The sequence below is a fragment of the Macrobrachium rosenbergii genome, chromosome 31 (assembly GCF_040412425.1).
Source record: "Macrobrachium rosenbergii isolate ZJJX-2024 chromosome 31, ASM4041242v1, whole genome shotgun sequence".
Lineage (NCBI taxonomy): Eukaryota > Metazoa > Arthropoda > Malacostraca > Decapoda > Palaemonidae > Macrobrachium > Macrobrachium rosenbergii.
In genome coordinates, this window is record NC_089771.1 from 28839350 (window position 1) to 28865398 (window position 26049).

General features: G+C 34.2%; 1 protein-coding gene across 5 annotated transcripts in view; it reads right to left on the reverse strand.

The window, feature by feature from the left end:
- Positions 1–969: 969 nt before the first annotated feature.
- Synj (synaptojanin) overlaps positions 970–26049 on the reverse strand; it is a 38095-nt gene continuing 13015 nt past the window's right edge. For 2 of the 5 annotated variants that reach the window (XM_067132563.1, XM_067132562.1), the window contains 19 exons: positions 25851–25990; positions 21144–21295; positions 20692–20856; positions 19731–19884; positions 18888–19061; positions 18376–18549; positions 17221–17451; positions 16067–16223; positions 14929–15111; positions 14379–14539; positions 13277–13424; positions 12808–12953; positions 11001–11138; positions 10020–10221; positions 8714–8880; positions 4828–5013; positions 4326–4485; positions 3455–3651; positions 970–3008 (listed from right to left, as the gene is read on the reverse strand). In XM_067132563.1, coding sequence (XP_066988664.1) covers positions 2712–3008; positions 3455–3651; positions 4326–4485; positions 4828–5013; positions 8714–8880; positions 10020–10221; positions 11001–11138; positions 12808–12953; positions 13277–13424; positions 14379–14539; positions 14929–15111; positions 16067–16223; positions 17221–17451; positions 18376–18549; positions 18888–19061; positions 19731–19884; positions 20692–20856; positions 21144–21295; positions 25851–25990 — 3332 coding nt within the window. In that variant the 3' untranslated portion in view covers positions 970–2711. Of the gene's footprint in view, positions 3009–3454; positions 3652–4170; positions 4207–4325; positions 4486–4827; positions 5014–7212; positions 7228–8713; positions 8881–10019; positions 10222–11000; positions 11139–12807; positions 12954–13276; positions 13425–14378; positions 14540–14928; positions 15112–16066; positions 16224–17220; positions 17452–18375; positions 18550–18887; positions 19062–19730; positions 19885–20691; positions 20857–21143; positions 21296–25850; positions 25991–26049 lie in introns of all 5 variants that reach the window. The other 3 variants (XM_067132558.1, XM_067132561.1, XM_067132559.1) reach the window with 3 other exon arrangements.

Genomic DNA, 26049 nt, shown 5'->3' on the forward strand with positions numbered 1-26049 from the left:
CAAGGCGGCCAACAAACCTTCAGCAATGAATGTCATACTAGGATATCCAGGTCAGCAGTTTTGAAAGTGGAGGACTGCAAAGTGAATAAATATTTATCTTGAAATATGTTTAAAACACCCTCAATCTAAGTGTGTTACCTGACATTTACTACAGTAGGTGAAATACTTTAGGAACCTTCATCTCTGGTACTGTGAGCCTTGCTGTTTACTCATGGATAAAATTGCAAATTTCTATCCCAGAGACAAATATAAACCTAAAAGGCAGATTTCAACTACAGAAATCACATAATAATAGATGTCTGGCACCACTGCAAAGGAAACCTCTGCTATTGTCCCCAGTGACTGTCCTTTGAGACTAGAGCAAACTATTTGCTTCATAGAGCATCCTTGTTCTGTCAAGATTCCATTGTTAGAATTCTCAGTGCAGGTGATCCTTCACTGTCTTTGCTGTCAAGCTTCCTCTGACTGAATCTCAACTTGTTTGTTTGGTTCATTTATCTTTACTTGTTATTTTTATAAATTTATTATATCTCTCTTTACTCCTAACTTTGGTTATTAAAAATTAGTTTAACCAAAATACCCAAAAGGTTTGTTTCTATCTAATCTTAAACATACCTATATACATATCTATATACATATGATGTATGCAAAAAAAATACATACAATCACATAAATGGCCATTCTGGTTTGTTCCATATGGGAATTTTCTCATTTTGAAAAATAACTGAGCATGAAATGTCAAATAAGTTTTTTCAAAAATGATTCTACGTATATCTGTCAATGGGTTACAAGCATTAGCATCAATTATTGTCATAAATGAACAATGACCTCGCCATTAAGAGAGGGCCAGGATGCTAGCTAGAGTCCATAGTTTAATATTTGTATGGTTTCCATAACAATACACTCAGACTTTTTATTGCTGGCTATGCAAGTGAATAATGTCTTTTACTTTTTTTAATCTTCTGTTCGTTTTAAAAGATGAAAATCCTTCAGGGTCCCAAACATGGATCTTTGAGATCAGAGTTCTATGCATCAAAATCACATAGTGAAAAATAAACATAATACAACAATATACATTATCAATAACCCAGCCTAAGGATCATGGTAAATAGAGCACAAACACTTAAAATATTTTCAAAATCATAAAAAGTATTGCACAGTACTGTAGGGTATCACAGTCTACACTTTTCATAACAAATAACTCATCAAGAAAAAATGAGAGAATCAAAATATACAGGAATCTTAATGATCTCGGCCTCATGAAAAACCATATTAACATACTTGCAGTATTGACCATTGGATAACTAAAAATGTAGGCAAAGTAAATTATCTTGAATATATATCTATTCATCCGTGAGAAACAGCCTACTATTCATAGCAATGAAATGCTACGAAATACAGTAGCATATATCAAAACATTAGATAAAGTAAGAAAATAAGAGAAAATGCTTTCCTTGTCAACATTTTCCATGCCTAAAATAAACAAGCCTTCTCGTATAGAAATTGACATTAGTGTATAAATAAAGTGCCCTTCTCTCATTACATTACACACAACTACAGTTACATGTATCTCTAACTGAAAATGTTTACTTATGGCATTTTGCAGTGCTTGTTGTAGATTTCCAAAATTTTGATATTATTTTGTGCTGACAATACACTGAAACTTCTGTTAATACTATCTACACTTCCTATTTGACTTCAAATGCGATTGATGAGTCTGTTAATGCCTTTGGCATGTCTCAAAATGTGTTTTTCAGGATTATGTAAGTTATATTGTAGACAAGACAACAAATCACTTAAATATACATTTCATATGGAATACAAATACTGTGATAAGTATTGCATCCCTGATTTCAGATATTACACGGAATACCTAACATGTCAATTAACAAACAGTACGTACGTACAGCATAATATTTGCTACTTCACTCGTTGTACACTAATCCTAAATTGATAAATGGTCATTAAATAATACTTATCACTTAGTCCCACTTAGCGTAACAATTACAGCATAATAAATTAAATTATAAATAATTATTGTAAAATTCAACTTAAAAAAACAATCTACACAATACTTTCGCAATGCATACAAACTATACTTTCAAATTACATAACAACACACTAGAATCATATACAAAATAAATTTTCTATTTTCAAAATTAGAATTTTCTAAACAACTGTACTTGACTAGTTCAAAAGACTTTAATCACTTACTTTCTTGGTGGTACAGGTGGGAGATTGCGAGCAGGAACAGGGGGAACATTTCTGGATGGCAAGGGAGGTCTTGGACCAGCACCAGTCCTGTTTTGGTACTAAAATCTTCACAGAGTTAACAGGTGGCTCCCACGGGTGGGCCTGTACTCTCATTTGCAGGTAGAGGTGGTGGAGGACCTGCTGGTGGCTCTGATAAATCGGAAGGCAATGAAGGAGCTGCTCCACTAGGAGGACCAGGTGCCGGTTTGGTGGGCGCTGGTGACGAGGTGTCTCCAGATGGTAGGGGAGCACCAAATGGTGAACTGGAGGGTTGAGGTGGGGGTGCACCGAATGGTGAATTAGAAGGTTGAGGTGGGGGAGCACCAAATGGTGAATTAGATGGCTGGGGTGGAGGAGCACCAAATGGTGAACTGGAAGACTGCTTAACAGTGGATTCAGTTATTGGCTGGCTTTCAAATGAACCAATTTCTGGGGCAGGAGGAGTGAGCACTAAAGGATTAAGTGAACCTTCTGGTGAAGGTTTGAGATGGACACTCGGAAGGCAAAGGAGCGGGAGCACCAAATATTGAACTCATAGTTGGAGCAGGAGAAGCTGTCTCAGAGGCAGATGAAGTCTTTGTTGGGCTTTCTAGAGAAGGTGATCTTGGAGGTACGGAAGGCACCTGAGAAGGTAAGTTAGGAACAGGTGGTTTGTCCACAGTCTCACTTCTTGTTTCTTTCTGTTCACTAACTGCTGGACTCACAATTGTTTGGCTTGCTTTTGGGGGCCGTGTAGGTTTTGTAATAACCATGACCTGCAAGTAAAACAACAAGCAAATTATTTGCTTGATAAATCATTAATTTCAGGATACATATTGCTATTAAGTTTGTATTAGAAAAACTTTTTTACTCTATTAGAAAAACTATTAAGAACCTCTATAATCACACTTACAGTCTAAAGTCCTTTGTAATCACACTTAAAGTCTGAAGTAACAAAAAATTACATTAAGGACATACCACCATTGGAAAATAACCAGTCTGACCATCCTCCATTAGCTGAATTTCTACACTGAACTTCTGCTCTCACCTTCGGCGCCTAACTAATGTATGGTACTTGACTGATAGTACATTAACATCCTTATTCTATTGAGGTGGCATGATGTCATACTGCTGGTGCAAATTATTCGTAAACTATACAGTATTGTTATTGAAACTGTTAATGAAAGGCTGTACTAATACTTTCAAGGGCAATCCTCCTTACCTTTGGTCCCTGTGGTTGAGTTCGGGCAGTAGCTGGAGACCCTGGGGGGGTAGGACGTGGAGGAGGTGGTCTGGATGGAGTAGGGCGTGGAGGCGGGGGTCTTGTTGGTTGAGCTGGGGCACGCTGCTGTTCTACAACTTCATCAACTCCATCATCCTCATGTCCAGATTCAGACTGGTATAATTTCTCAAGAGCACCTTCAATTGGGAAGTTTATCAGCATTACAGTAAGAGTAAAACACTAGTGAAGTGCACACACTTTTTAGTCAAATTAGAAGAAGAAACAGGTTTTGACATAAGAGAAACCTATTTTTGATAGCTGCTGTTGAGTCCTCAAGGAGTTACCCTTCCATGGTCTACCACAGCACCATGGAGCTCTGGTAGACCATAGAAGGGTAACTCCTTAAGGATGAAACAAGCGACCAGGCTATCAAAAAGATGTACAGTACAATATTATGATTTTGGTTTTCATCAGTCAAAGGTAAGAACAATGAAAAGAACAAAATAACTGAAAAGTTTCATGATAATTTCAATACAGTACTAATAAAAAGAATTGTTAATTGTATACACTACATGGTTCCTATGTCAATTTTAAGAGATCATTCAATCTCAAATGTCAGAGCTTGACTGTTACTTCAAAATCTACTGATATAAATAATAAGGATCACTACAGAAAACCTGTAACTACAGACGATATGAAAAACACAAGTTACTCACAAGAGGACTTCTCAATTCTGACAAGGTCTGAAGAATCTTAAAAGATATAAAAACAATTCCAAGTAGTGCTGATTTAAATAAAATCTTTATTTATGCAAAACAAAGCATGCACATTGACATCCTAGTTATTATACCTTCAAAACTGGATACATTACCTGTAATGTTTCTAATGCTAAACGATTCATCACTTTCATTAATATTTAGGACTTCATCGGTAAGGGGTACAGTTGTATCCCCGCAGAGTGCCATTTCTTCTTCTAATTGTTCTCTCCAGGCTTCTGTCTTTAGCTTTACTGCAAGCTCATGTTTCCCAATCTGGAATGAAACGATATATGCAAACATACAGCAACAAAATCATGTTACAATAAACAGGACTTCTTGCCAAAAAACAATCTGCCAAAGTAAACTTTTGAAATTTTATAAATTACAAACCCATTACTTTAACAGTCCATTCATGAATTACACTGAACCCTAAACACACTTACTTACTTGTAATGAAAAAACATATCAGGTAGGTAAGTGCATGCATCTACATTCCCATAGGTCTTAGTGAAGAAAAAGATAAGGAAGACTTGGTAGGTAGAACATATCCTTGCTAGATTGAGAGCGAAGAAAAAGCAATTTATTTAAAATTTCAAGAAAATCTGTGAAAATTACCTTTAATGGGCTCCGGGCCACTGCCTTTAAAGCTGTCTGAGAGTCACTAAAAGTGAACCAAACTTTGTTGTCAACAAAACGAACCAAAACGACCGAGCCCACTGTGCCCATTGCTTCTTGAACTGCCTCCAAAGTCTCATCATCAAATACTTCGTCTGTATCAGCTCCAGCTGGTAGATTTTGTACCTTTGAATAAAAATTTTCTGTAAGATTCATGTGCATAATATCATGATGTCAAGTTATTAAAAACATACAACAGTGTATATAAAAAATATTATCATCTTACTTTCATTAGACCTTTGGACATAAATTATATTTAACCATTTTCAACAATAATTAGCACAAAAATTTATCTTTAAATCTTACACGTTGTTACTTAGGAACAATAGCATTTCCCATTTATTAATTTCAAGATTACTTTCAACTCTAATACACTGAAAATAAGTTGTCATTAATGTACAGTATTTAGTTATGACTTACACAGGTTCACATTCATATGGAACAAGACAAAAATATTCATGAACTTCCAGACTAGCTTCATATAATACAAGGCCTATTAGTGAATAGTGAAAAATAAAGCAATGAGTAATGTACAGATGATGTGAAAATCAAGCAATGAGTAAAGTACAGATAATGTGAAAATAAATAAGAAAAGAAATACTGTACACACAAATAATCGACTGCTGAAAAAATACCATTACAGTTGCCCTTAAAATTATGTACATGTTGCACAGCATTTGGAGTAAACAACTTTAATTACTGGAGTGTGATGATGTGGCACCTCAACAGACCTTGTGTGAGCATGTGTTTACACAAATTAACAAAACTTTAATATAATTCATGTAAGGAGCTGTTTTACTACATGTGATTAATGATTAATGATGATTTGCTATAGTATGATTCCCTATTCTGAAATACAGATGATACAGTACATGTATGCAGGCAAATAAACTTCATTTAAACAATCATCTCAGAATTTCACAGCATGTGATTGCCAGATGAATGAAGTGACACTTTCATATTTAAAAAAAATTACCTTTTAAGTGTAAATTTGACAGCGTACAGCAGGTATATTACATTATATAACTATATTGTACAATTTAGTGGGGAATTTTTTTACACAAAAAAGTAATCACATACAAAAGTATACAGTTTTTATTTCTTTTTTTGCTGGACTCTACGAAGCATTCAGTAACTAATGAAATCCAAGAAGTTGAGGTACCAGTGTACAGTATTTTGTGTGTGTATACATCATTGTTTGCATAATACTGTCTGGAGGTTACCAGTAACAGTTGAATATGTTAAGACGACATCAAATGTAATGGTTGTGAATACATCAAGTGTTGGTATAAGGCTTTCTTGTGGAATACATGAAAGGAATCTATGCAGTAAAAAGAGTATTTCTTGAATCGATGGCAAAATATTCATTAAGATCTAATAGACCTGTTGAAGGTCAGCTTGGCATGGATGAGTGGCTGTAAATGGAATTAGAAAGGTCTTTACATTGCTGTAGCTTGTATTAAATGTTACATTAAAAGTCCTCTTCAAACTGGACAACAGAATCAGCTGTAACGTGCAGTAACCTCTCAAATAAAATTTTGAATAAATGTTTGACCACAATACTATAGCTTGTATAAAATTTTATGGATATAAGAAATTAATTGTATAAAACTTTATGGATATAAGAAATTAAGGTAATTAAAAAATTCTCAAAAAACTTCTGAACAATGCCAATGTCTGCTTAGGCTATTGATATGGTCTTTTGTAACAAAGTCGATAATTGAGAAGTGGTCTCTGACATGATTTCCAACATATAGGAACTCATGCCTTGTTCATAAGCCTTGCCACTTGCTTTTTTTGCATTTAGTCATGAAATGATGCAATGCTGACAGATGCCACTAATATGCTTTCTTGTTGCAGCTAAAAGAGGATTGCACATAAAAATACAAATAAAAGCAAAAATAGCATTCTAAAATATGTCACACAACTATAGTTCTGATTTACAAGAATCCTAAAATGCTACATACCCAAGGTACCAGGTACACTGTGCTTATCCTTCAAGAAAATCCCAGAATGGGGAATCTAACAAAACTGCAATTTACCTATTCTAAAAAAAGCTAAAAACCAGAAAATTATCCACTTCTCTGCATGCTCATCCTCACAATCATTACAGTACTACGCTAAGGAGACATTGCTAATTGGTATGCACTATAAGACTGCAACATTTTTCAAATGAAAATATACAGTACATACTATGCTAAGGAGACAATGCTAATTGATATGCACTGAAAGTTGGCAAAACTTTTCAAATGCAAAATATACACAAGTTAGATAAGAAACATGCATCTAATAGTCTCCCTATTCTGGATAAAATGAACTGATTACCTCCTTGTCTGGCGGCTAAATAAGAAACACACATTTATGAATAATATCACCATTTAGTTACTATACACCAAAACTAATATTCATCACTGATAACTCCCAAATGAAAAGCCGTACAAACAATTAACATTACATCTACATGAGAGCTAGCATAAAGTACACAAATTGTTAAGGTAATGCCATCACAGTAAAGTTAAGGTTACAAATAAAGTGTTATTGGTAAAAGAGCTTTGGCAAAGAATTCCAAAGTATTAATTCTCCATGACATTTTGAGACTAAAGGAATCCCAAATAAAACAAATATTGTTCATTAAAAATAATGATGTTAGTTCCCCTATGTACTCTAACAGATGGATAAAAAATTGACTAATTTAGATGGTTGTCTAAACACCCAAATTACAGAACCAACTGCAATTTGATACCAAAATTACAAGGGAGTGATGGTTCTGACAACTGACCACAAATACTGATAACTGAAGAGGTGGAATGACTTGAAATATTGAAGAATTCAAGCAGTCATAAAGAGCCTTATTTTTAGCATGGAAATGATGATCTAGGAATATTAATTACAAATATTTGTTTTCCTCCTCAATTTTAGCAACATGACTACAAGGTATGGGGCTCCAAGTATGTCCCATCATATTTGGTGATTTTTTACCACAAAGAACTGCAATATTGCTACTGTTCTTATTTAACATTATCTTACAGGACTGGAAAAGTATGAGTAGCATTAGTATTGGGAGAAGAAGCTCATACATCTTTTTAAGAAGTGTTTCCTACCATGATGGAGTCTGCAAAGCTCCACTAGGTACTCATCTGCCTTGGGAAATAGTGCATTTGCATTCCTAGCCCCTGGTACTTCTAATGGCAGCAAGCAAGATATCACAGAAACATCTACCCATTTTTTTTTTTTCTCAAACAACCTGATTTTTGAGGCAGCAAAGCAAATAACCTGAATTTTGAGGCAGCAAAGCTATCTCACACAGTGACAAATATCTCAACTTTTATATGACTGTCCAGAGGATTCATTATTAACTGAGGGGTAAAAACTAGAACAGGAAGAAGTTTAAAGTATTTAAAGTTACTATCCTAGCAGGGGTAGAGAAGGGATACAACAATATAGCTCCAAGTCAAAAAGATGCTGCAAATAACCTTATTACTGCCTACCATCTGATATACAAGACAAATTGAATACAGTGCCCCACTTAAGAAGCATGTACTGAAAGGAAGTACAGTTTAAAAAAGCAAATGTAACCCTTCATTGATCAACCATGTTGAAAATGGAGTCTCTTATCATTATAAACAAAATTACCTTTACTTTCATTCCACTATAAAACAGAACTAAACTTACCCATCATTACTCCAGATTAACGAATGCAGTACTGACATACACCAATCCTATCAGGCTTATAGCATAGTTAACCAAAATGAAAGAAGGTAATTATTTTATCCTCACCAAAGGACATCAAACTTTATAGAACAGGTCTTGCCACATATATACATACCTGAACAACTACAGTGCAGTCAGATGGTCCTAGTGATGCCACTACAGACTCGTATGTACTTGTAAGTTTGCTGTCAAGGACTGTGCATCCCTCGACATCAATCACTGCTAAGACTGGACGATGGTCACTCTGTTTCAATTCAGCTCTACCATAATGAATTATTTTACCTGCAACATTAACACAATAACTAGAATTTATATACATGAAAATAATAGACTTACAGTTTAGTCCTACCTTCCCTGAAATCTGTACAGCTTTTGACAAAAGTGGAACACAAATGGAAATTCAAAACATGTAAGCTGATCTGTTTAGATAAAACAAATATAGTACGTAGAAGATATTTCCTCCTAGTTTCATCTTTTATGTTTCACTGAGAGTATATTTTGTAATATATATATTTTTTAAAAAACAGTAAAAATTTAACAACTAAAACACATTGCATTAAAACAATAGTTATGAAGGCTATTTTAAAATGTAAATATAACTAGCTTTGTAATAAAAATGAAGAGATGGAAGATGTACCAATGAATGTTACTTTCTGAAGTTTGCACCCTGTAAGTGAGTTGTGTCCTAGGCTGATGCTTTGATGCTTAGTTAAGCCTAGCCTAAAAATGCCTAAAAAAATCTGCACTCAAACTTTAATCTGTGATGATAAAAATCAGTTCAGTATTTCTTAGGATAAAGAATGGGTAGCATACCACATGAGCAATCAATGTTGATATCACAAACACTTTACTTGGCAGCTTTTTCACTTACTAGGAATACTTCATTGCAGTATTTCATAAATATTATGAGATACTGTAAAATTATTAATAATGGTGCAGTACTGTGTATAATTTATTTTACCTGATATTTAATATGCAATAAGTACTTTATTAAATGTATAACTACTGCTGGTATTACTCCTAGTGTCTGTATGAGTAACTAAAGTCAGAATTTAGGTCAGGTTAGTCGAATGCTCTATAAGTTTACCAGGGTGCAAAATTTTTTATACTTTTATTGAAGTTAGTATAAAAAGAAAAAACAAAATTTCTAAAACCAATTTTAAGAGAGAACAGAAATATGATGCACTACTGCAAAAAAAAAAGGCATAATTTTAAGCTTTTGCATTCATTTTTAGGTACTGTTTTTTAAATACAGTAGTTGGTGGAAAGGGGCTGGATCTGCAGTTTTAAAAAAACAAATGTGACTTTTTGACCTAATAGCTGTACCAGCAGGCGTGCTAAACCACGAAAAGCCAGAATAATATACCTGTGCTGTACTTAAACATCATGGGACACAAGTCAGTGAAATTTCATGGGCTTACCAGGAGACCATTTTGGATTATCCTTGTCCTTTGCATACTGTCGTCTCCAGAACAACACTCTGTCCGTCCATGCTGGTATGACTTTTCGCTGACTTTCACTTGTCAGAATTAATATGCTGAAGAGGTCATATTTGTATGTTGGTGCAAATGTTAGATCTCCTTCCAAGAATCCTTTGAAACACTTTCCTTCACCATGGCTTATCTGAGAAAAAATATTAAATAATACAAAAAGTTTTAAAAAGTCTTTTTACAAGATCTATACCTTTTTAGATTATATCCATTACTCAAATCCTAGGGTGAAGAGGCATGCCTAACCTTACCACCCTTTAGCATCTAAGCATATCCTAGATCAAGATGCTGTGTATTTAGGCTCATAACCAAATAATGTTTTGACGTGTGAAAAATGAAACAGAAAATAAGGAAGCATGGCAGTTAGGAAGGGATAGAGTAGAGACTAGTTAACAGGTGGGAGGAAAAATGTTGCAAGAAGGGACTGCATTTAGCACTGCCTACAATACACTGAGCAATGTTCATTATAGACAGTACCTTACCTACTGGAAAGATTAGTAAGAGAGATCTGATACACTAACAAGTGGTTCCCAATGCCTAAGCACTCTTTTAAGATTCATCAGAGGTCAGTTTCCTAAAAATAGAGCAATGGCAAAATCACAAATTTTTCCATACAGTTCTAGTAGGACTGAGTCCCAAAATTTGTCCATACATTTACAGTTTATACAATATTCACATGCCTGTTAATATATGAAACATACTTTATCTTAGTCACTAATTTTGATCTTAACATAACCTATCCTTGTCACTTTGTGTTTGCACAAATATCACTCAAACAAGGAACCAGTCTAACCAAGATCTCAAAGATCTCTGACTCACAAGTAAGTACAACAGCTAAATGACAAATAATTACCATTTGCTTGAATTTAACAAAAATTATCTTTTACCCACAGCTTCTAAAAAAATCCTTACCTTTAGTTGGTCATATTGAAGTAACACGTTCCATTCTCTTCTTTGCACATAATCTAAGACTTCTTCGCGTGTAAGGTTTATTCTATAATTAAAATCTCCACACCAGAATACATAGTCATGAGCCCAAAGAGGAACACCCTGAAAGAAAATAGTATCAGAGTGAAAGCCTCCATACGGTAATTTAACCAAAACAAAGGTTGTAAGCTTCATTTCATACTGACAGATCACTTTTTTGGTATGAACACATGACAACTCTTGCCTTAAGAGCCAAGTAATAGATGAATGCTGTTAATGACTGCATATCAAACACTTGCCAATACAGTATGTTATAAAAAATTCTATACAAAATGTTTCAGACTTGGAAGAAAAGCAAAACTGCAAAATACAACTAACCCATACCAATGAGGCCATCTGCCAATACACCTGAATTAAAAAAATAATATTGTTTTCAAGCTTTTTTTGTTTAAATTAAAGTTAGCCATTTTATCCAATCAAAATCATTGCTTTCAACAATACCTTTTATAATTAGATATATATTTTCATGTTATTGTACCTTCATGTTACTGTATCAACCTCCATCTGTTATATGTTTGTATGTCCCATGCCCACTTGAAATAACTTTTTTAAACAAATACAGTACAATATGAGCAATACAGGCCTTCAAAAGCAGTCAAAACTCTTTGCTCTCTACTATATATATATCTAGTGTCTAACTATTTCCCCTTACTCCAACCAGGCTGAAGCTAGTCTCTAGTCTAACTATTTACCCTTACTCCAACCAGGCTGCAGCTAGTCTCTATCTTAATTCTTTCTCTATTCCTGCTTCACTGTCCATTGTATCCTTAAGGTAACATTAATGTTCAGCTTCTTTTAAAACCTACCCATCTATCCCTCTTTTCCCCATTTGCATTACACCTTTAACCATTCTAAGGCTAACCCATGAGTGGTTTCCAATTCTGGGGCCAATCTTCCTACGGTAATTAAACAACACAGTGCTTATCCTCTACAGGATATGCAATTGAATTCTCAAAATCTCTAAATCACCAGTTTAATTACTTAATGTCGTTGATGAACTACTGTAATCCCTATAGTACAATCCATGCAATAAAGTAATTCCTGAGTTTTCTCAGTAACACTGGTAGTACTGATTCAGCTTCCAAAGACAAGAGTATCTAGACTGGTTGTTGTCACCTTCAATACTGAGGCTACACGGGCATTTTCTCTTCCCTTTTAACTTTCTCATTAAGTACCAATCAAGACAACCGAATACAGATGGTAGCAAACCATTTAATTTCCCCTCCTAATATTTCTTTTGGTGCCTGCTTTTCCTTGGATAGGAAGACATCCTTGCCTTCCAGTTTAGTTCCATTCCTTTTCATATTCTGCTTAACATCATCATTGATCAATTCTTTACTATACTAGGTAAGGTTCCACCACTACAGCTTCCACAATTTTTTTTAATCCAACCTTAGCATTAAAAAAAAATTGGTAATCCATTTCTTAAGTGATAAGCAATACCAATGTCTCCTCAATCTGGTCATTCCTTTACTTTGATGCTTTAATTTACTTACTACCTCTTTACAAATGGGTTTTTGGCACATATCTGAAGCCCTCTCACATTTAATAATCTTTTCCCTTTCCCTGCCAGTTATACTGTCACTGAAATTAGTCAAGAAAATTTGTTTGTCAGCAGTGACTTTCAAAGCTTTCATATTTACATCAGATTCTCACCTTTTACTTTCTTATCCTTGTGACCCTTGCCACAATAAACATACCAAATTAAAAAAAAATGCTTCAAGATACTTACAAGTGGAAATATAAGCTTTCTTGCAATACTATCATAGTCATTATTTCTTTCATTTACTTCTTTCTGACCAGCAGCAAAATGTGAGCAAACAAAAGCCATCGACGTATTGCGGACAACTAATCTGATGCCAACTCCACCTTTGTTTCCTGCAGAACAAGACAATTACAGAATATAAGACAGCTCTTAAATAAATGTCCTTAGTTATAAACAATAACAAGTTTTTAAGTTACAGGATACAATTTGCTTCTCACTGTTAGACAATCCAGCAAAAATATTGTAAAATGCTAAAAATAACAGTGACAAAACTTTCTTTATAATTATCAACAACTAAAATATTACGTAAATCCCCTACTTGCATTCATTTTTAAACCTACTTGTGAAAAGCAATTTCAATTTGGTCAAGGATAACAAAGATTCTTCAATTTACACATCATAAATAAAAGTCTCAAAAGCTATATAATTTGCTTACCTGTAGCTCCTTGCATGCCTGTTTTTACACTCTCTACGGATACTCCTCGAATATGATTAGCGTGTTTTTCATTTACGTACACAAACAACGCTACTCCTACCAGTTGTGACCAAGTCACCATCACAAATTTCTCATCTCTGGAGATGACCTGTAAGAAAAATGAATAAATAATTTTCTCAAACAATATGACTAGAACCTGAGAAATTGAAACAATACATAAAATTCTTGAGATTTTGTTTAAATTTGGAGATGATTATTGTTGTTGGGTAGTTAAACACAGGGTTAGCCAAGAGAGTTGCTTCTAAAATTTAATTCTGACTTTACTTAATACAGTTCCAATTTAATATGTATAAAACTGTAAATGGTTGATACAAATCTTTGGTATACTTATAAAAATAATACTGTTCTTATTATATCAGAACCAAAATCTCTTTTTTGGAAACCTTAAGATAAATCTGTCCTTAAGGTATTCACCGCATATGTTTTACCTAAAATACTACCAGTGCCAAAATTTGAGCCAGGTATAATTGCAAAGCTCATCAATAAAACTTTCCCATGCTCAGATATATTTTATCATGTTTGAATATTTATGTCAGATTATCCATCTCCACTAAAGAGGACATGGGATGGAGATGTTGGAATAGCTGGGACTTTCAAATGACAAGATAGCAAAGAGAACTGATAAAAGATAGAAGAAAGCATAGCAAACAGATTTGGAGGGAAACTGTAGAGAACCTTTATGTTTTATGAATGAGGAAGCCATACATCTTATCTTACTCTTCTCTAGGTATATGCATACCATAAAAGGTATCCATGTCTATCATAACTTGTTCACCAGATAATCCATAAGCTATGATATGACTGAATAAGTAGAAGGCATTGGACACTCTGGTAGGAAAGAAAGTAAAGATAAAGACAAAGATATAAAAAATTGTTAAGGCTGGGTTTGTGGAAAATTATAATGTAACCCAGCACACAAGAGAGCGTTAGTCACTTTGTCTAAGCTATTCTTGAACTGACCAGGAAAGATGAGAGAGAGAGAGAGAGATGCACATTCTTCAAAACTAAATTGCTTCCATTATCGAAAGTTACTCATACTTACCTTTTGCAGTTCCTTTCCCCAAGAAGCTGCATTCTCTGACCACTGAGTATTCTGGACAATGTTTGTAGCATTCAGATCCACAATCTCCTCAAACCCAATTGCAAAGACGTCAGGCGGACGAATGTCTCTATCTTCCTCTTCAGGAGTTGTATCCACTAAAGCTTTAAAGATGAAAAGTAAGCTTCAGCATATGTCAATAGTACAGTAGGCTACTGTAATTCAAAAATGTATCCATAACAGTAAAAAGTATTCCATTCTGTTTCTTTTAATTTTTTCATTAAACATAGCTCAACTTTATTCTGCTTGACAATAACATAAAAAAAATACTATAATATGAAAAGTTTTTGAATTATTTGATATACATTATGAATAACTGATGACTGAGATCCAAACTTACACTAAGAAACACTTTACTTTCCGTAACATTTCCCGTTGCTTTATAATCTCCCTAATTTCTATAATACAATGTATATGAAATGTTTTATAACATAAATAAGTAAAAACTTTTGTTCAAGGTGTGGATTAAAATTAGGATAAGACAAAAACTTACAGCTCTGGACAGCATTTCTCTTTGAATCCAGCAACCAGTCGTCCAAGGAGAGATGCTTATATGCAAGACTTCGGAAGTGTTTCCCTCCATTAACATTGTATGTTCCGACAGCGACCCGCAGGGGTATGGATGCAGTATATTCCTCGCTCCTCTGACACACATGACGAAGTACATTTATGGGAGCTGGAAAATGTTACACTATGATCTTTCACTAGGAAGGAAAAAACAGCTGTTTATCATCTTAATAAAAGATCATTACCTTTCATTTAGCTGTAACCTTTAATTGTAACTTATCTTAAAAATTGGAAATTACTTTCCATATAATTTCTGATTCAATATAACCATAAACATAGTACAAAATTAGTAAAGGAAGATGATCCAGTCAATCTAGGTACAGTAATGAGAGCCTCTCTTAGTAGGGTTTAACATTTCTGTATCTCTCATCTACTGTTAGATATAAAAAAGTTTAACAAGATTGACCCTAAGATGATGTCTGCAAATAACAGGAGGGGAAGGGAATGGGGAGACCTTGGTGCAACGCAATAGTTTATTTTACTATAATCTGTCTTAAAAATCTGCCTATGTTCATTTCAAATAAACCAGTTTTAATGCTATATGTATCTATCTAATTATGCAGGCTGATTATCAGTGGAATGGAACAAAAAGTGAAGAACAGCTTGTATGGGATGGTGGAAGAACACTCATCACAAAAAAAGCAAGAGCATAAGTACCATCCATAAGAGACTGAATATACACAGGACAGAAGAGATATGGGAGTTTAGCCCATAATGAAAGGACTTCTTACTACCACCAACATGAAGATTATCATCATAAGGATTTACTGTATCATCATAAGGATTTACTAAGTAACTATAAAATTGTGGACTCTTTAATTAAAATGCAAGGTTATGTATTAATGTTTTTTTAAGATAAACATACGAAATAATTATTTTCCGTACAGTTTTGCCCCTCGAAAACATGTCCCTGTTTCTCTCACGATATTAAGATGGTAGAAATGCAATTTTAAAATATATTATTAAATCTACAAAGTGTGAAGACTGTAGTAAAGTAGGAGTTTTAAGACCCTGCTTTCGAGAGTGAGTCTGTTATAAGTTATAAGATGTACACTGTTTCTTACCATAGAGGTAGCTAGTAGGAAGTAATGATCTTGAGAGTGCTGCTAGATAGTTATTCAATAGGTTTCCATGTAACAGAATGTCTATAGATTCCTGTTTACTGCTGTCTAACAAATTATTCTGAATAGTTCTGGCTGCAGAACGTGCTCCATCAATAAGCTGTGGAAAAACAAAACAAGGATAAGTGTTCATAACTTTTTCAAACTCCTCGTATTATATAATCCCTTTTGGATTTACACAGATGAGTTTTGAATAATCAGTTAGGAATTACCCTTCCAATGTCAACATTATACAAAATAACATACACTTAAAATCTCAACTTTCATGAGCTGGCCTATGGATTTGTTTTTACTAATAAAACTGGAATTTCATTAAATAACATACATCTCTAAATACAAGGACTGGAGAACTTTATAAGATTTCCTTAGGGGTTTGCACTTGAGATTTGGTATTAAGAGAGAGAGGGAGAGAGAACTTTTTCTTTTAATTTCAATTATTAATGGTTTCAATAACATTTTATTGAGAGATGCTATCTTCATCAAAACTTGATATAACACAATATATAAAAAAAGAGAACATAAAAAGACATTACTGTAGAGGTCTTTCATACAACTGCTTGCTATATTAATATCCTCTAGCAAGGTCCCCTGACACAAGTTTACAGTATTTTGTGGTTACTAATAGTTTCTAATTATCACTATATAATGTTGGGCACAGAGTTTGCAGTAAAATACAAAATAGGACTATTATTACACTGAAAAAATGTTCATGTGCTGGTATAAAGACAAAATTTGCTACAAAACTTTAATATAATTACCTAGTCCCAGCCCAATACTAGTTGTTATACAGAGGGTTTTAGTTAATTATAAAGGAAGGATTGACTACTAAATAACTGAGATTATGACTAAAGATGCTCAAATGCCTGGGGATCTCTGTGAACCAGTCAGTAAATACACAGGAAGTGAGACGGCTAGTCACTAGAGACCTAGAATACAACATATGCATTTGCTGACCTGCCACCAACAGCCCATCTGTTTTATCTACTGAGGATATGTCTGAAATTTGGTGACACATGAAATGGGCTATGGTCAGTTTGCAATATTAGAAAAACAGAGAACAATCAAAATTTTTAAAAATCTTACATGACCTACTTTACCTTTGAGCCCTGGAGAGCTCCTGTTCCAGCATATATCTGACTGATTCTGTTACCATTGTCTTTCCACATCTCCTCCATCTTTGTATTGAAGCGCTGGACAATCACTCCGTTATTTGATACACCTAAATATTCTAACATCTTCTGCAGGATGTCTAAACCAAGGTATGACTGTACACGATTAGTTCTGTCAAGGCAATCCAAGCAGTTTGTTCGTATCGTCCCTTGTTGCATCTGTCAAAATCAATTTCTTTATTATATGACCGTTCTGAAATAAAAGTCCACAGTTAGAAAATGACATTCAAGTCCATAAAAAGCTGATGCTACTGGAGTTTTTCAGAGAGATGACTTTCACAAGCATTTCATGGTATCATAAGAAATTCAAAATGTTCAGACTTCAACAAAACTGGTGTTGCTGTATTATACACAAAGTGAAAGGCTAAAACATTAATCTAGCATTACTGAAAAGTGGGTCAACTGTTCTTTCCTGTGAAATACTTCAATTTCCATTGCCTTCAAATTATTTTATGCAATTACCATTAACAATTCCATCTCAATGTCACCCAATCTTCTCTCCAAAATCCAGTTGGCAAATGATGCTTCCCCTGACCCAAGAATTTCTAACCATCATATTTAATCCTGCTTTTGCCTGGAAAGTGGGGTCTGGGCTAACTGTTGCGTTAGGACCCAAGTTGTTATGGGAGCTGAAACTCTACATTCCTTCTTTTATTAAAAAGTCTATCCTTCTATACTGAAAAAGTCAATACTGTGCATGCCAAGACCTTCAGATAATGCTATCCGTTAAATTTCATTCTGTTGTACGACTGCGTGGTGTTCAGCTTCTCCAATCACTACGCCAGTTTTCTCAAATTTTTATGCCTTTTATTTGTGATATGTCTTTTTGTTATATTTGGTATTTTTATTCGAAATGTATTTTTGCGGGTTTGGTTAATGGATTAAAAATGACGGCAAAATCACCTTAATCGAACGAAGATAAGGGAAACTAGGTTTAATATTTGCTTGTTCAACATCTTAAACAGCTATGAAACATTAAAAATATTAATCAATAATGGCCACATACCACCACTACTGATACAAAAGAAATCTTTTAACAGATGAGACCCCTCCTGAAGCCTCTAGAACAAGTTCAACACTCACCGACTGAACTTTGTTACCTCTTGAGCAAAAATAACCATATCCCTCAATCTGCTCTTTTATTCTTGGTTTGAGTTTTTTATCCAAGACCTCCGGACCACCACCTTTACACTCTTGATGGAAATCAAACACTACATGTGGAGAGTCTTTACTCCAAGGACAGTTAAGATGCTGAATCTGAAAAGCAAAAACCCTCTTGGTAAGATGATACATTAAAAATTATTAATATGAAGCGTATCAAATTTAAAAGAGTCAATGAAAGACTGAGTAGTGATCCATAAAACAAACAGTACTTACAGACTGTTCTTTTAGATAGTCTGTCTCTTTGATTAGCTGTGAACAATATAAAAACTATATCACACCAGACAGATTTTCTTCAATTGCCTTTCATTTTTTTTTTTTTTTTGTGATTTAGTTATTTTTTACTGAAATGATTGCAAACAATTTCACTGCAACCAGTTCAAAATATCCTATGCTCTCTTATGGACATTCATCTCCTCTAGTTCACCACCAACCTGAAAGACATGAGAAAGTGCTGCTTCTCCCTGGCTGCGTCCAGTTACTCCAGTTCCTAGAAGGTTGATCACAACTTGCTGACCATAACGCTCCCTCAGGAAACGCATGTGCTTTTGGAATGCTTGAACAGAGACTTCTGGTTCCCTGGACATTTTTACTTTATGAGAACCAACCTGCAAAGTGAAATGACATGCAAGTACAAAAATTGTACTATGAAATAAATCACATGGACATAATGATTTCAGCCACTGATTGTAGAATGTTTCAAAGAAGCACTGGGAAAATGTGTAAATGAAAAACATAAAAATATAATTTTAAAAATCCACTCTCCATACAGTTAAGGTTTATACTTTATCTTTCATAAATGATCTCCATTACAAATCATCTTGCTTGTATTCTTACGTACTACAAATGTTGGTCAGTTAATTTTAATACCAATACTTGGTAATTTTTCTGATTTGTTGATCTTCAAAATTACAATCTCATGGTAAGTCCACCAATCACTTTGGTGAAGTGTAAAAGAGGAATATATGAAAAACTCCAACACCACTCACTTTATATACCCAGATAAAATTTCTTTGCTGTGACATTTTCTACGCCCAAATTCAACATTTCAATCAATGAACTTTGAGCTGGTCAAAAGAATATAAAATATAAGGTGGAAACTGGTACCTGATACACAGGAATGCTTCAGACACTGGACAATCTAAGTACAACTCCTTCTAACAGAAACCCTACACAAAGTATAGTATAGCAATAAGCTTTACCAGCCAACAATAAAAATATTTAAGGAACAACATTACTCAATTTAGCATAACTAAAACTGCTAACAAATAACTCACATTTAGTCCTGGCTGTTCCCAGAAGAGAGGAACTGTACCGCGGGTCTGGATATATGAGAGAATCAAATCATCCATCGAATCAATGTAGATAAACTGTTCAGTCTCAACAAAATTTGCTACATGGCCACCATCATTAACTCCACGGACCATAAATCTGTAGTTGATATTAACAAGAAATACTGGATTAACCATTTGCATCAACCTAAAAATGCAATATGTAAACACAATGGGTAAGAATAAGCATCTAATGGGTTAGCCTATGGTATCCTAAAATTAGCAGAGTAAATTCCTTGAAGATATTCCAAGGGCAAAGAGAACATGTATATTCAACTATATGCACTTCTTTGGAAAACATTAAATGAAAATAAAGTTCCCATTGAAAAGGCAATGAAAAAATATTACCAGAAAAAAATTTTACATATACATAGTCAAAACTACATAAACATATATTTTGTCAAAACTACATAAACATATATTTTTGCCAAGTGTTAAAAATGTGGGTATAGAAATTAAGCGGCATTTAAAGGGTAACCTGAATAAAATTGAATTTCTCATAAGTCTGGTTCGGTGTTAGGCAAGGCTGTGGAAAAATTGTTGATGGTGTAATATAACCCAAATACTGTACTTAGGAAACAATCTGAATAACACAAAAACAAAAACATTTATCATTAATTCTTTCATGACCTATAATACACTACCCCTTTATCCCTGTTAGAGATAGAATTATCCGAGCCTATACAGTACCCACAGGAAGGGGAACAAATAATTTTAAAATAACATATGAATACCTTGTTCTCTACATAGGGGATGAAGATTTGATATAAGGTACAAACTTTCCCAACAAATCTCTCATTACCCTATTTGGTATAAAACTTTGCTCTCCAAGTGACGTATCTGCACTCAATTGGGGTGATATACTACTACGAGTACTCTACTACTATTACTACTACTGCTGCAGTACCTTGTTCCAGCTCTTTCACAGCTAAGTCTTGATATGATGAGTATTTTTGGAGTGTGATTATTCATATACATGGAAGAAAACTCAATGCTCCCGCACATAATCTTCAACAGCCACTGCTGACAATCCACTCCAAATCTTTTTAGATGTAAGTGCAACATACGGTTCCTGGAAATTAAATATGTGTGAACACGCCCTCTTTCTCAAATGCACAATACAAAATCTTCCATACCATCTCAATTCCAAAGATTCTAAGTAAACAATCAGTTGTTCAAGACTTAAAATATTAAAACAGAGCAAGTTGGTATAAGCAGGATTACGTTGCACAGGAGTAAAGCAATCTATGAGTAATGGAGTTGTGGAAAACAAAACACAATATATTGCCTTTAATTTATCAATAAGTAATAAAATTATATTTTAATTCAATAAGCAAAAGTTTACAGCCGGTGACTTACCAAAAAAATCTGTTATCAGTTCGGCTAGTTTTTGAACGACGTTGAGCACACAAAGTGAGGTCCATAGCCTCTCCACTTCCACTACTGGTACTGAAGTAGAAGCTTTCATTCCCTAAAAGTTTTTTTGTTTCTTTTATCCATGGCTCTTCCTCCTATAAAATGCAACCAACAACACATATGAAATATAAAAATACAGTATGAAAAAGTTCATTTTTTAAAAATTACATTACTTTCAATGCTTCTTTGAAAAATACAACTGAGCTTCCTACAATTCAAACATTAAACATCTAATATCATAATAGTACTTAAATTCTCTCAGATGATTCCTCTTATGGAAAATGCACCCTCATATGACCCCGAACATATAAATTTTAACCCACAGGGGTTACTGATTACAGTGCACTTTGCTGCCATACTGTAGATGGCACTAGATGTTCTGTGTATGACCTTTTGGACCAAAACTGCATTGATTTCAGCCCTTTTCTTTTCACTTTCTCCCTGGCCTCTTTCCACCTAGCTGTCCAACTTCCTCAGGTCTATCTGGCTTTAATTTTACATTATCTTTTAAGAACATAATCCCACAAGACCTCTAAGAATCTTAAAATGTGATTCAGTGGTTTCATTGAACCATTATGTAATATATAATAAAAACATATTACACAAATTTCTGAGAGAAGTATAAGCATTGTCCAGCTGAAAAGAGATCATGAGCTCTATTCATCATCAACTATAAACCTGGAAGTTACAGTGAATTAAGGGTTTCCTAACCAACTCAAAACAATAAAAAAATCCTCCTTGAACCTTCGTCAAAGGTATACAGTAGCAACTTAACTTGGCAGATTTCCAATTTAGATTTTATCAGATAGGTCCAAAGACCTTGGAAGTCTCATTAAAGCAAAGTCACATTTCATTTTAAAGGAATAACCCTGTAAGCACACAAGATTTTACAGAACCTGAAACAAACATGATTGATTCCTGTCAGTATGAGCCTCTAAGCATGTGTTCTTTGTTGCCAGAGTAACTAACCCTGCACTGTGCTCTTTCTCCCACTCGGTCATCTAGCAGGTGTTGTCTGCATTGTTAACTGCTTGCTCTGTTTCAAAATGTGATCATTTGCATCTATGCTTTTGCAAGTGTATTGAATTTGTTCCATCTACAAAGTAGTTTGCCAGCTGCAATTCTGAAAACAATGTTATGTTATTTTTACTAGGCTACCTAAATTTTAAGAAGCAGTAAATTTTGCAAATAAATCACTAAAGTAGAATGAGTACAGAATTCAAGTTAGAATAAGCTATTACAGTACTGTCATTATACAGAACTACTGTATGAATTAAGTGTATTAGGCTATACTACAGGTATTTGATTTTTGTAACTTACTGGAATGCACTTCTTATAAAAGGGTGAGACTCCCAAACTGTCTGTCAAGTTCAGGTGCTACGATATTATTCAGGGTAAATCCTTCTCCAAGAATCCAGCTTATTATCTTTTAGCAACATTTTTTGGCCTCCTACTGTATCTGATGTGCTCTTTTTGCACAGAGAACAAAAGAATACCTATCTTTCACTTGTCATTCCAGTCAAAATAACGTTCACAGTATTACTGCTTGAGCCCTAATGGAAACAGAAAATTAAATGTATGGGAATTAAACAGGTGGAATGGAAAAATGCTTCCAACAGAGATAATACAACAAAGTTACTTCATTACTTAAATGGGAGGGGAAAGGACAGAGGGGGGGCTACACTACGTGAACTGTTTGGGCAGATTTTTATAGGAATACTGTAGGTATGTGCACCACTTATACATCCATAAAAATATCAATGCTTAATGTCTCTGAATGACAGATTCTCACAACTAGATATTTTACAAGACATAAACATTAAATATAAACATATAATAAATGGAATAACAATTATATCAAACGGTATACTACAAACCCCTTAAAACAATAGATTTGTGCTTATCACTTCTACTGGGTCCATGCATAGTGACTGATGGGATAAATTAATAGATAGATTAATACAGAGGAAGGCATATTTCCCATTTCACCCCATAAAATATAAGTTGGAGTCAAAGACAAAGAAAATCTACCACGAAGCACTGAAGCATTTCAAAGTAGGACCTGATTTCTAAAGACTAATACCATGATCATGAGAGAGACTTCTTTCCACATAGTTTCATCACTTTTTCATGGCTGCTTCTTCATCCAAAGGAGTGACAAAACTATTGGGAAAAAAATCTTTTCAGTCATTATGAGGGACTGCGTTTCTCATTTAAATTCATTAATGCAATCAGAAGTCGTGCAAATTCTTCATTCACAGAGCCAACAACTGCAGTGGTAAGATCATAAAATAAATAGTGGCACTGTCATTTCCAATTAATTTTTGGACAACCCCTAACACTTCATTCAAAGATAATCTACATTTCAAAGGGGAAAATACGGAGGAATATATATAAAGAATACAAGCACAAGATATTCAAAAGAATTTAGAAGAGAAAACATCTAAGGATCATCACCCTTCTGATAACACATTCACAGAACTTTCAAAAGAAAGCAAGGTTTCAAAGCCATAGGTACAAAAAATTACTCTGAGTTTTAAAATCTGTTAAAAAACACTCATTGTCAAAATATTAGGGTATTATTAGCCTACTTTCTTTCCTTTCTTTGAGCTTCGAAGAATGGCTCCCCTCTGATGGCTATTCACCTCCTAAATTTGTATTAAAAAACAAAAATAAAAAAGAAAAATTGGGAATAATCACTGTCTGGGAAAAGTCTGTAAAGTATTTCATCAATCCAACATGTGTAGCAAAAAATATGAAAGAAAGGAATGGCAGTGTCAAAAATCATTAAATCTACAGACTTTGGAACTTAGATTTCATCATCAATTAATTATCAAAGACAAAGAAAAACTAGGGAGTTCATACACTTACAGTTTTTCTCAACTCTTTTAGTCACTTATACAATATAAAGTCAATTTTTTTTTTTTTTTAAATGTCTCTCTAACACAGACAACCCAAAATGTATGATGGCATTCCTACTGACACGACCACTCTCTAAAAACTCATATCATGTTATGACGTTTGTAGCATGATTCATTCATCTTGATCCAAAGTCTAACATAAAAAGTACTTCTTCAAATATAATAAAATAACAACAGTGCCAAAACCAATTAATATGAAACCATGAGTAGAATTTGATTTTTTATTACATACATCTCTTACTCTGGGGTTTTCAAATCTGCGATGGCTTAGAGGAAGGTGACAAAAGTTATTAGAATAAAAAGTGAAAGTTGCGTAACTCACTCCTCAATCAGATGCACCATAAAAAACACTTTCTTTTACAGGTAATATGATTTGAAAAATTAATGCAAAGGAGAACGAGAGAATATATGTGTATTCAAACACATTGTTTGGATGTGTCTATTATAGGTTGTATCTCAATGTGAAGTAATATCAGTAACTGCTCTTTCAATTTTCATTCAGTCATGAAGTTAAGCTATGAATTTAGAATAGTTCATACAACAGTTAAAGAATAAACAAACAAAAACTTCAGGATCAATTCAGAAAATTAACAAAATTTTACAACAATGAATATACCTCAGAGATATGGGTTGACAATATTTTCCAAACGATTATCAATTCAATCATCATCATCAACATCATTATTTACCTTTCTCAGCTGAAAAGTGTCTGTGAACACTTTATCTCTGCTACTTCCTCACTTATGACAGGATCTTTCTAGTGCACCCAACTAGAATACCAACATTCTGAGACACACCTTCTTTCATTCTCCATTTTTTAAGCTTTTATGCTATGCTGTTAGAAGTGCATGGGTTACAAGAGTCAAGTTTCCTCATATATAAATGGTTTACAACACTCTTTTCTACCTATCATTCAGCAATCTCCTCCTACTTTACCCAAACAGTTTACTGCCATTTTTCTTACTGCCCTCTCAATTCCAGTCCATTTAACAAGAATTTTCAACCTACTTCAAGGGCTGTCCCTCTGCCACAACAAAATTATCCTCTTATCTATATTGTACATATATCTGCTCCCATGAGGCCTTCTTTGCTGCACTATTTAATAGCTTCTTCCACTCCTACGGTAAACAAGACCCATCAAAGAGTGTGCTTTGTGGGCACTAACAGCGATTCTCTAATTTTCCTGTCACACCATCCACAGTCTTCAGTCTGAATCTTGTCATATGAAAAATTACCATTACATCATCACTAAATCTAGCTGGTAATCCTTTGCCTTTACATAGCACATCTACCTGTTGAATCCCTTCTCCACATATACAAGCATTTGCAGTAACTTCTTCCTTTCTGTAAGGCAATTCTCCTTATCATAAATATTACCTCCCTGGGCAATCTTGGCATGAAACCTAACTGATAATTGTTAAAATTAACAACTTTTCTTAAAATAATATACAGCACCTTGTCCTAGACATTCATAACTTGCTTCAGCAACTTAACCCATCACATTTATTGTATAAAAAAATAATGAGTCAGCTGCCCAATTACGTAACCTAAATGAAATACGCAATAACAATATTTTTCTTCTGTAATTTTTTTGACTGACAACAGGTGACTTTAACTTGCTACAGTAATGAGATCAAAAGATTCAAGAAAATCAATGAAGTAATCTGAAAAAAATATGCAAGCTGTAAGAAATAAATTCATAAACACTACTTTATCCGGCAAAACCTACCTGTGACTTATAATTTTGTGGTCGCATTGCATGCAACGAAATAATATCTATGTCTTGAATTTTGTATATGGCCGTACTCTGGATGCTGCAGACTTTGACGCATTTTGTGACCACCACTAAATACAACTGTGTATTTTCACCTGAAAGTAGTTCGGTTTTAGTAACATACAATAAACTGCTGGACAAAGTTCTACAGCAA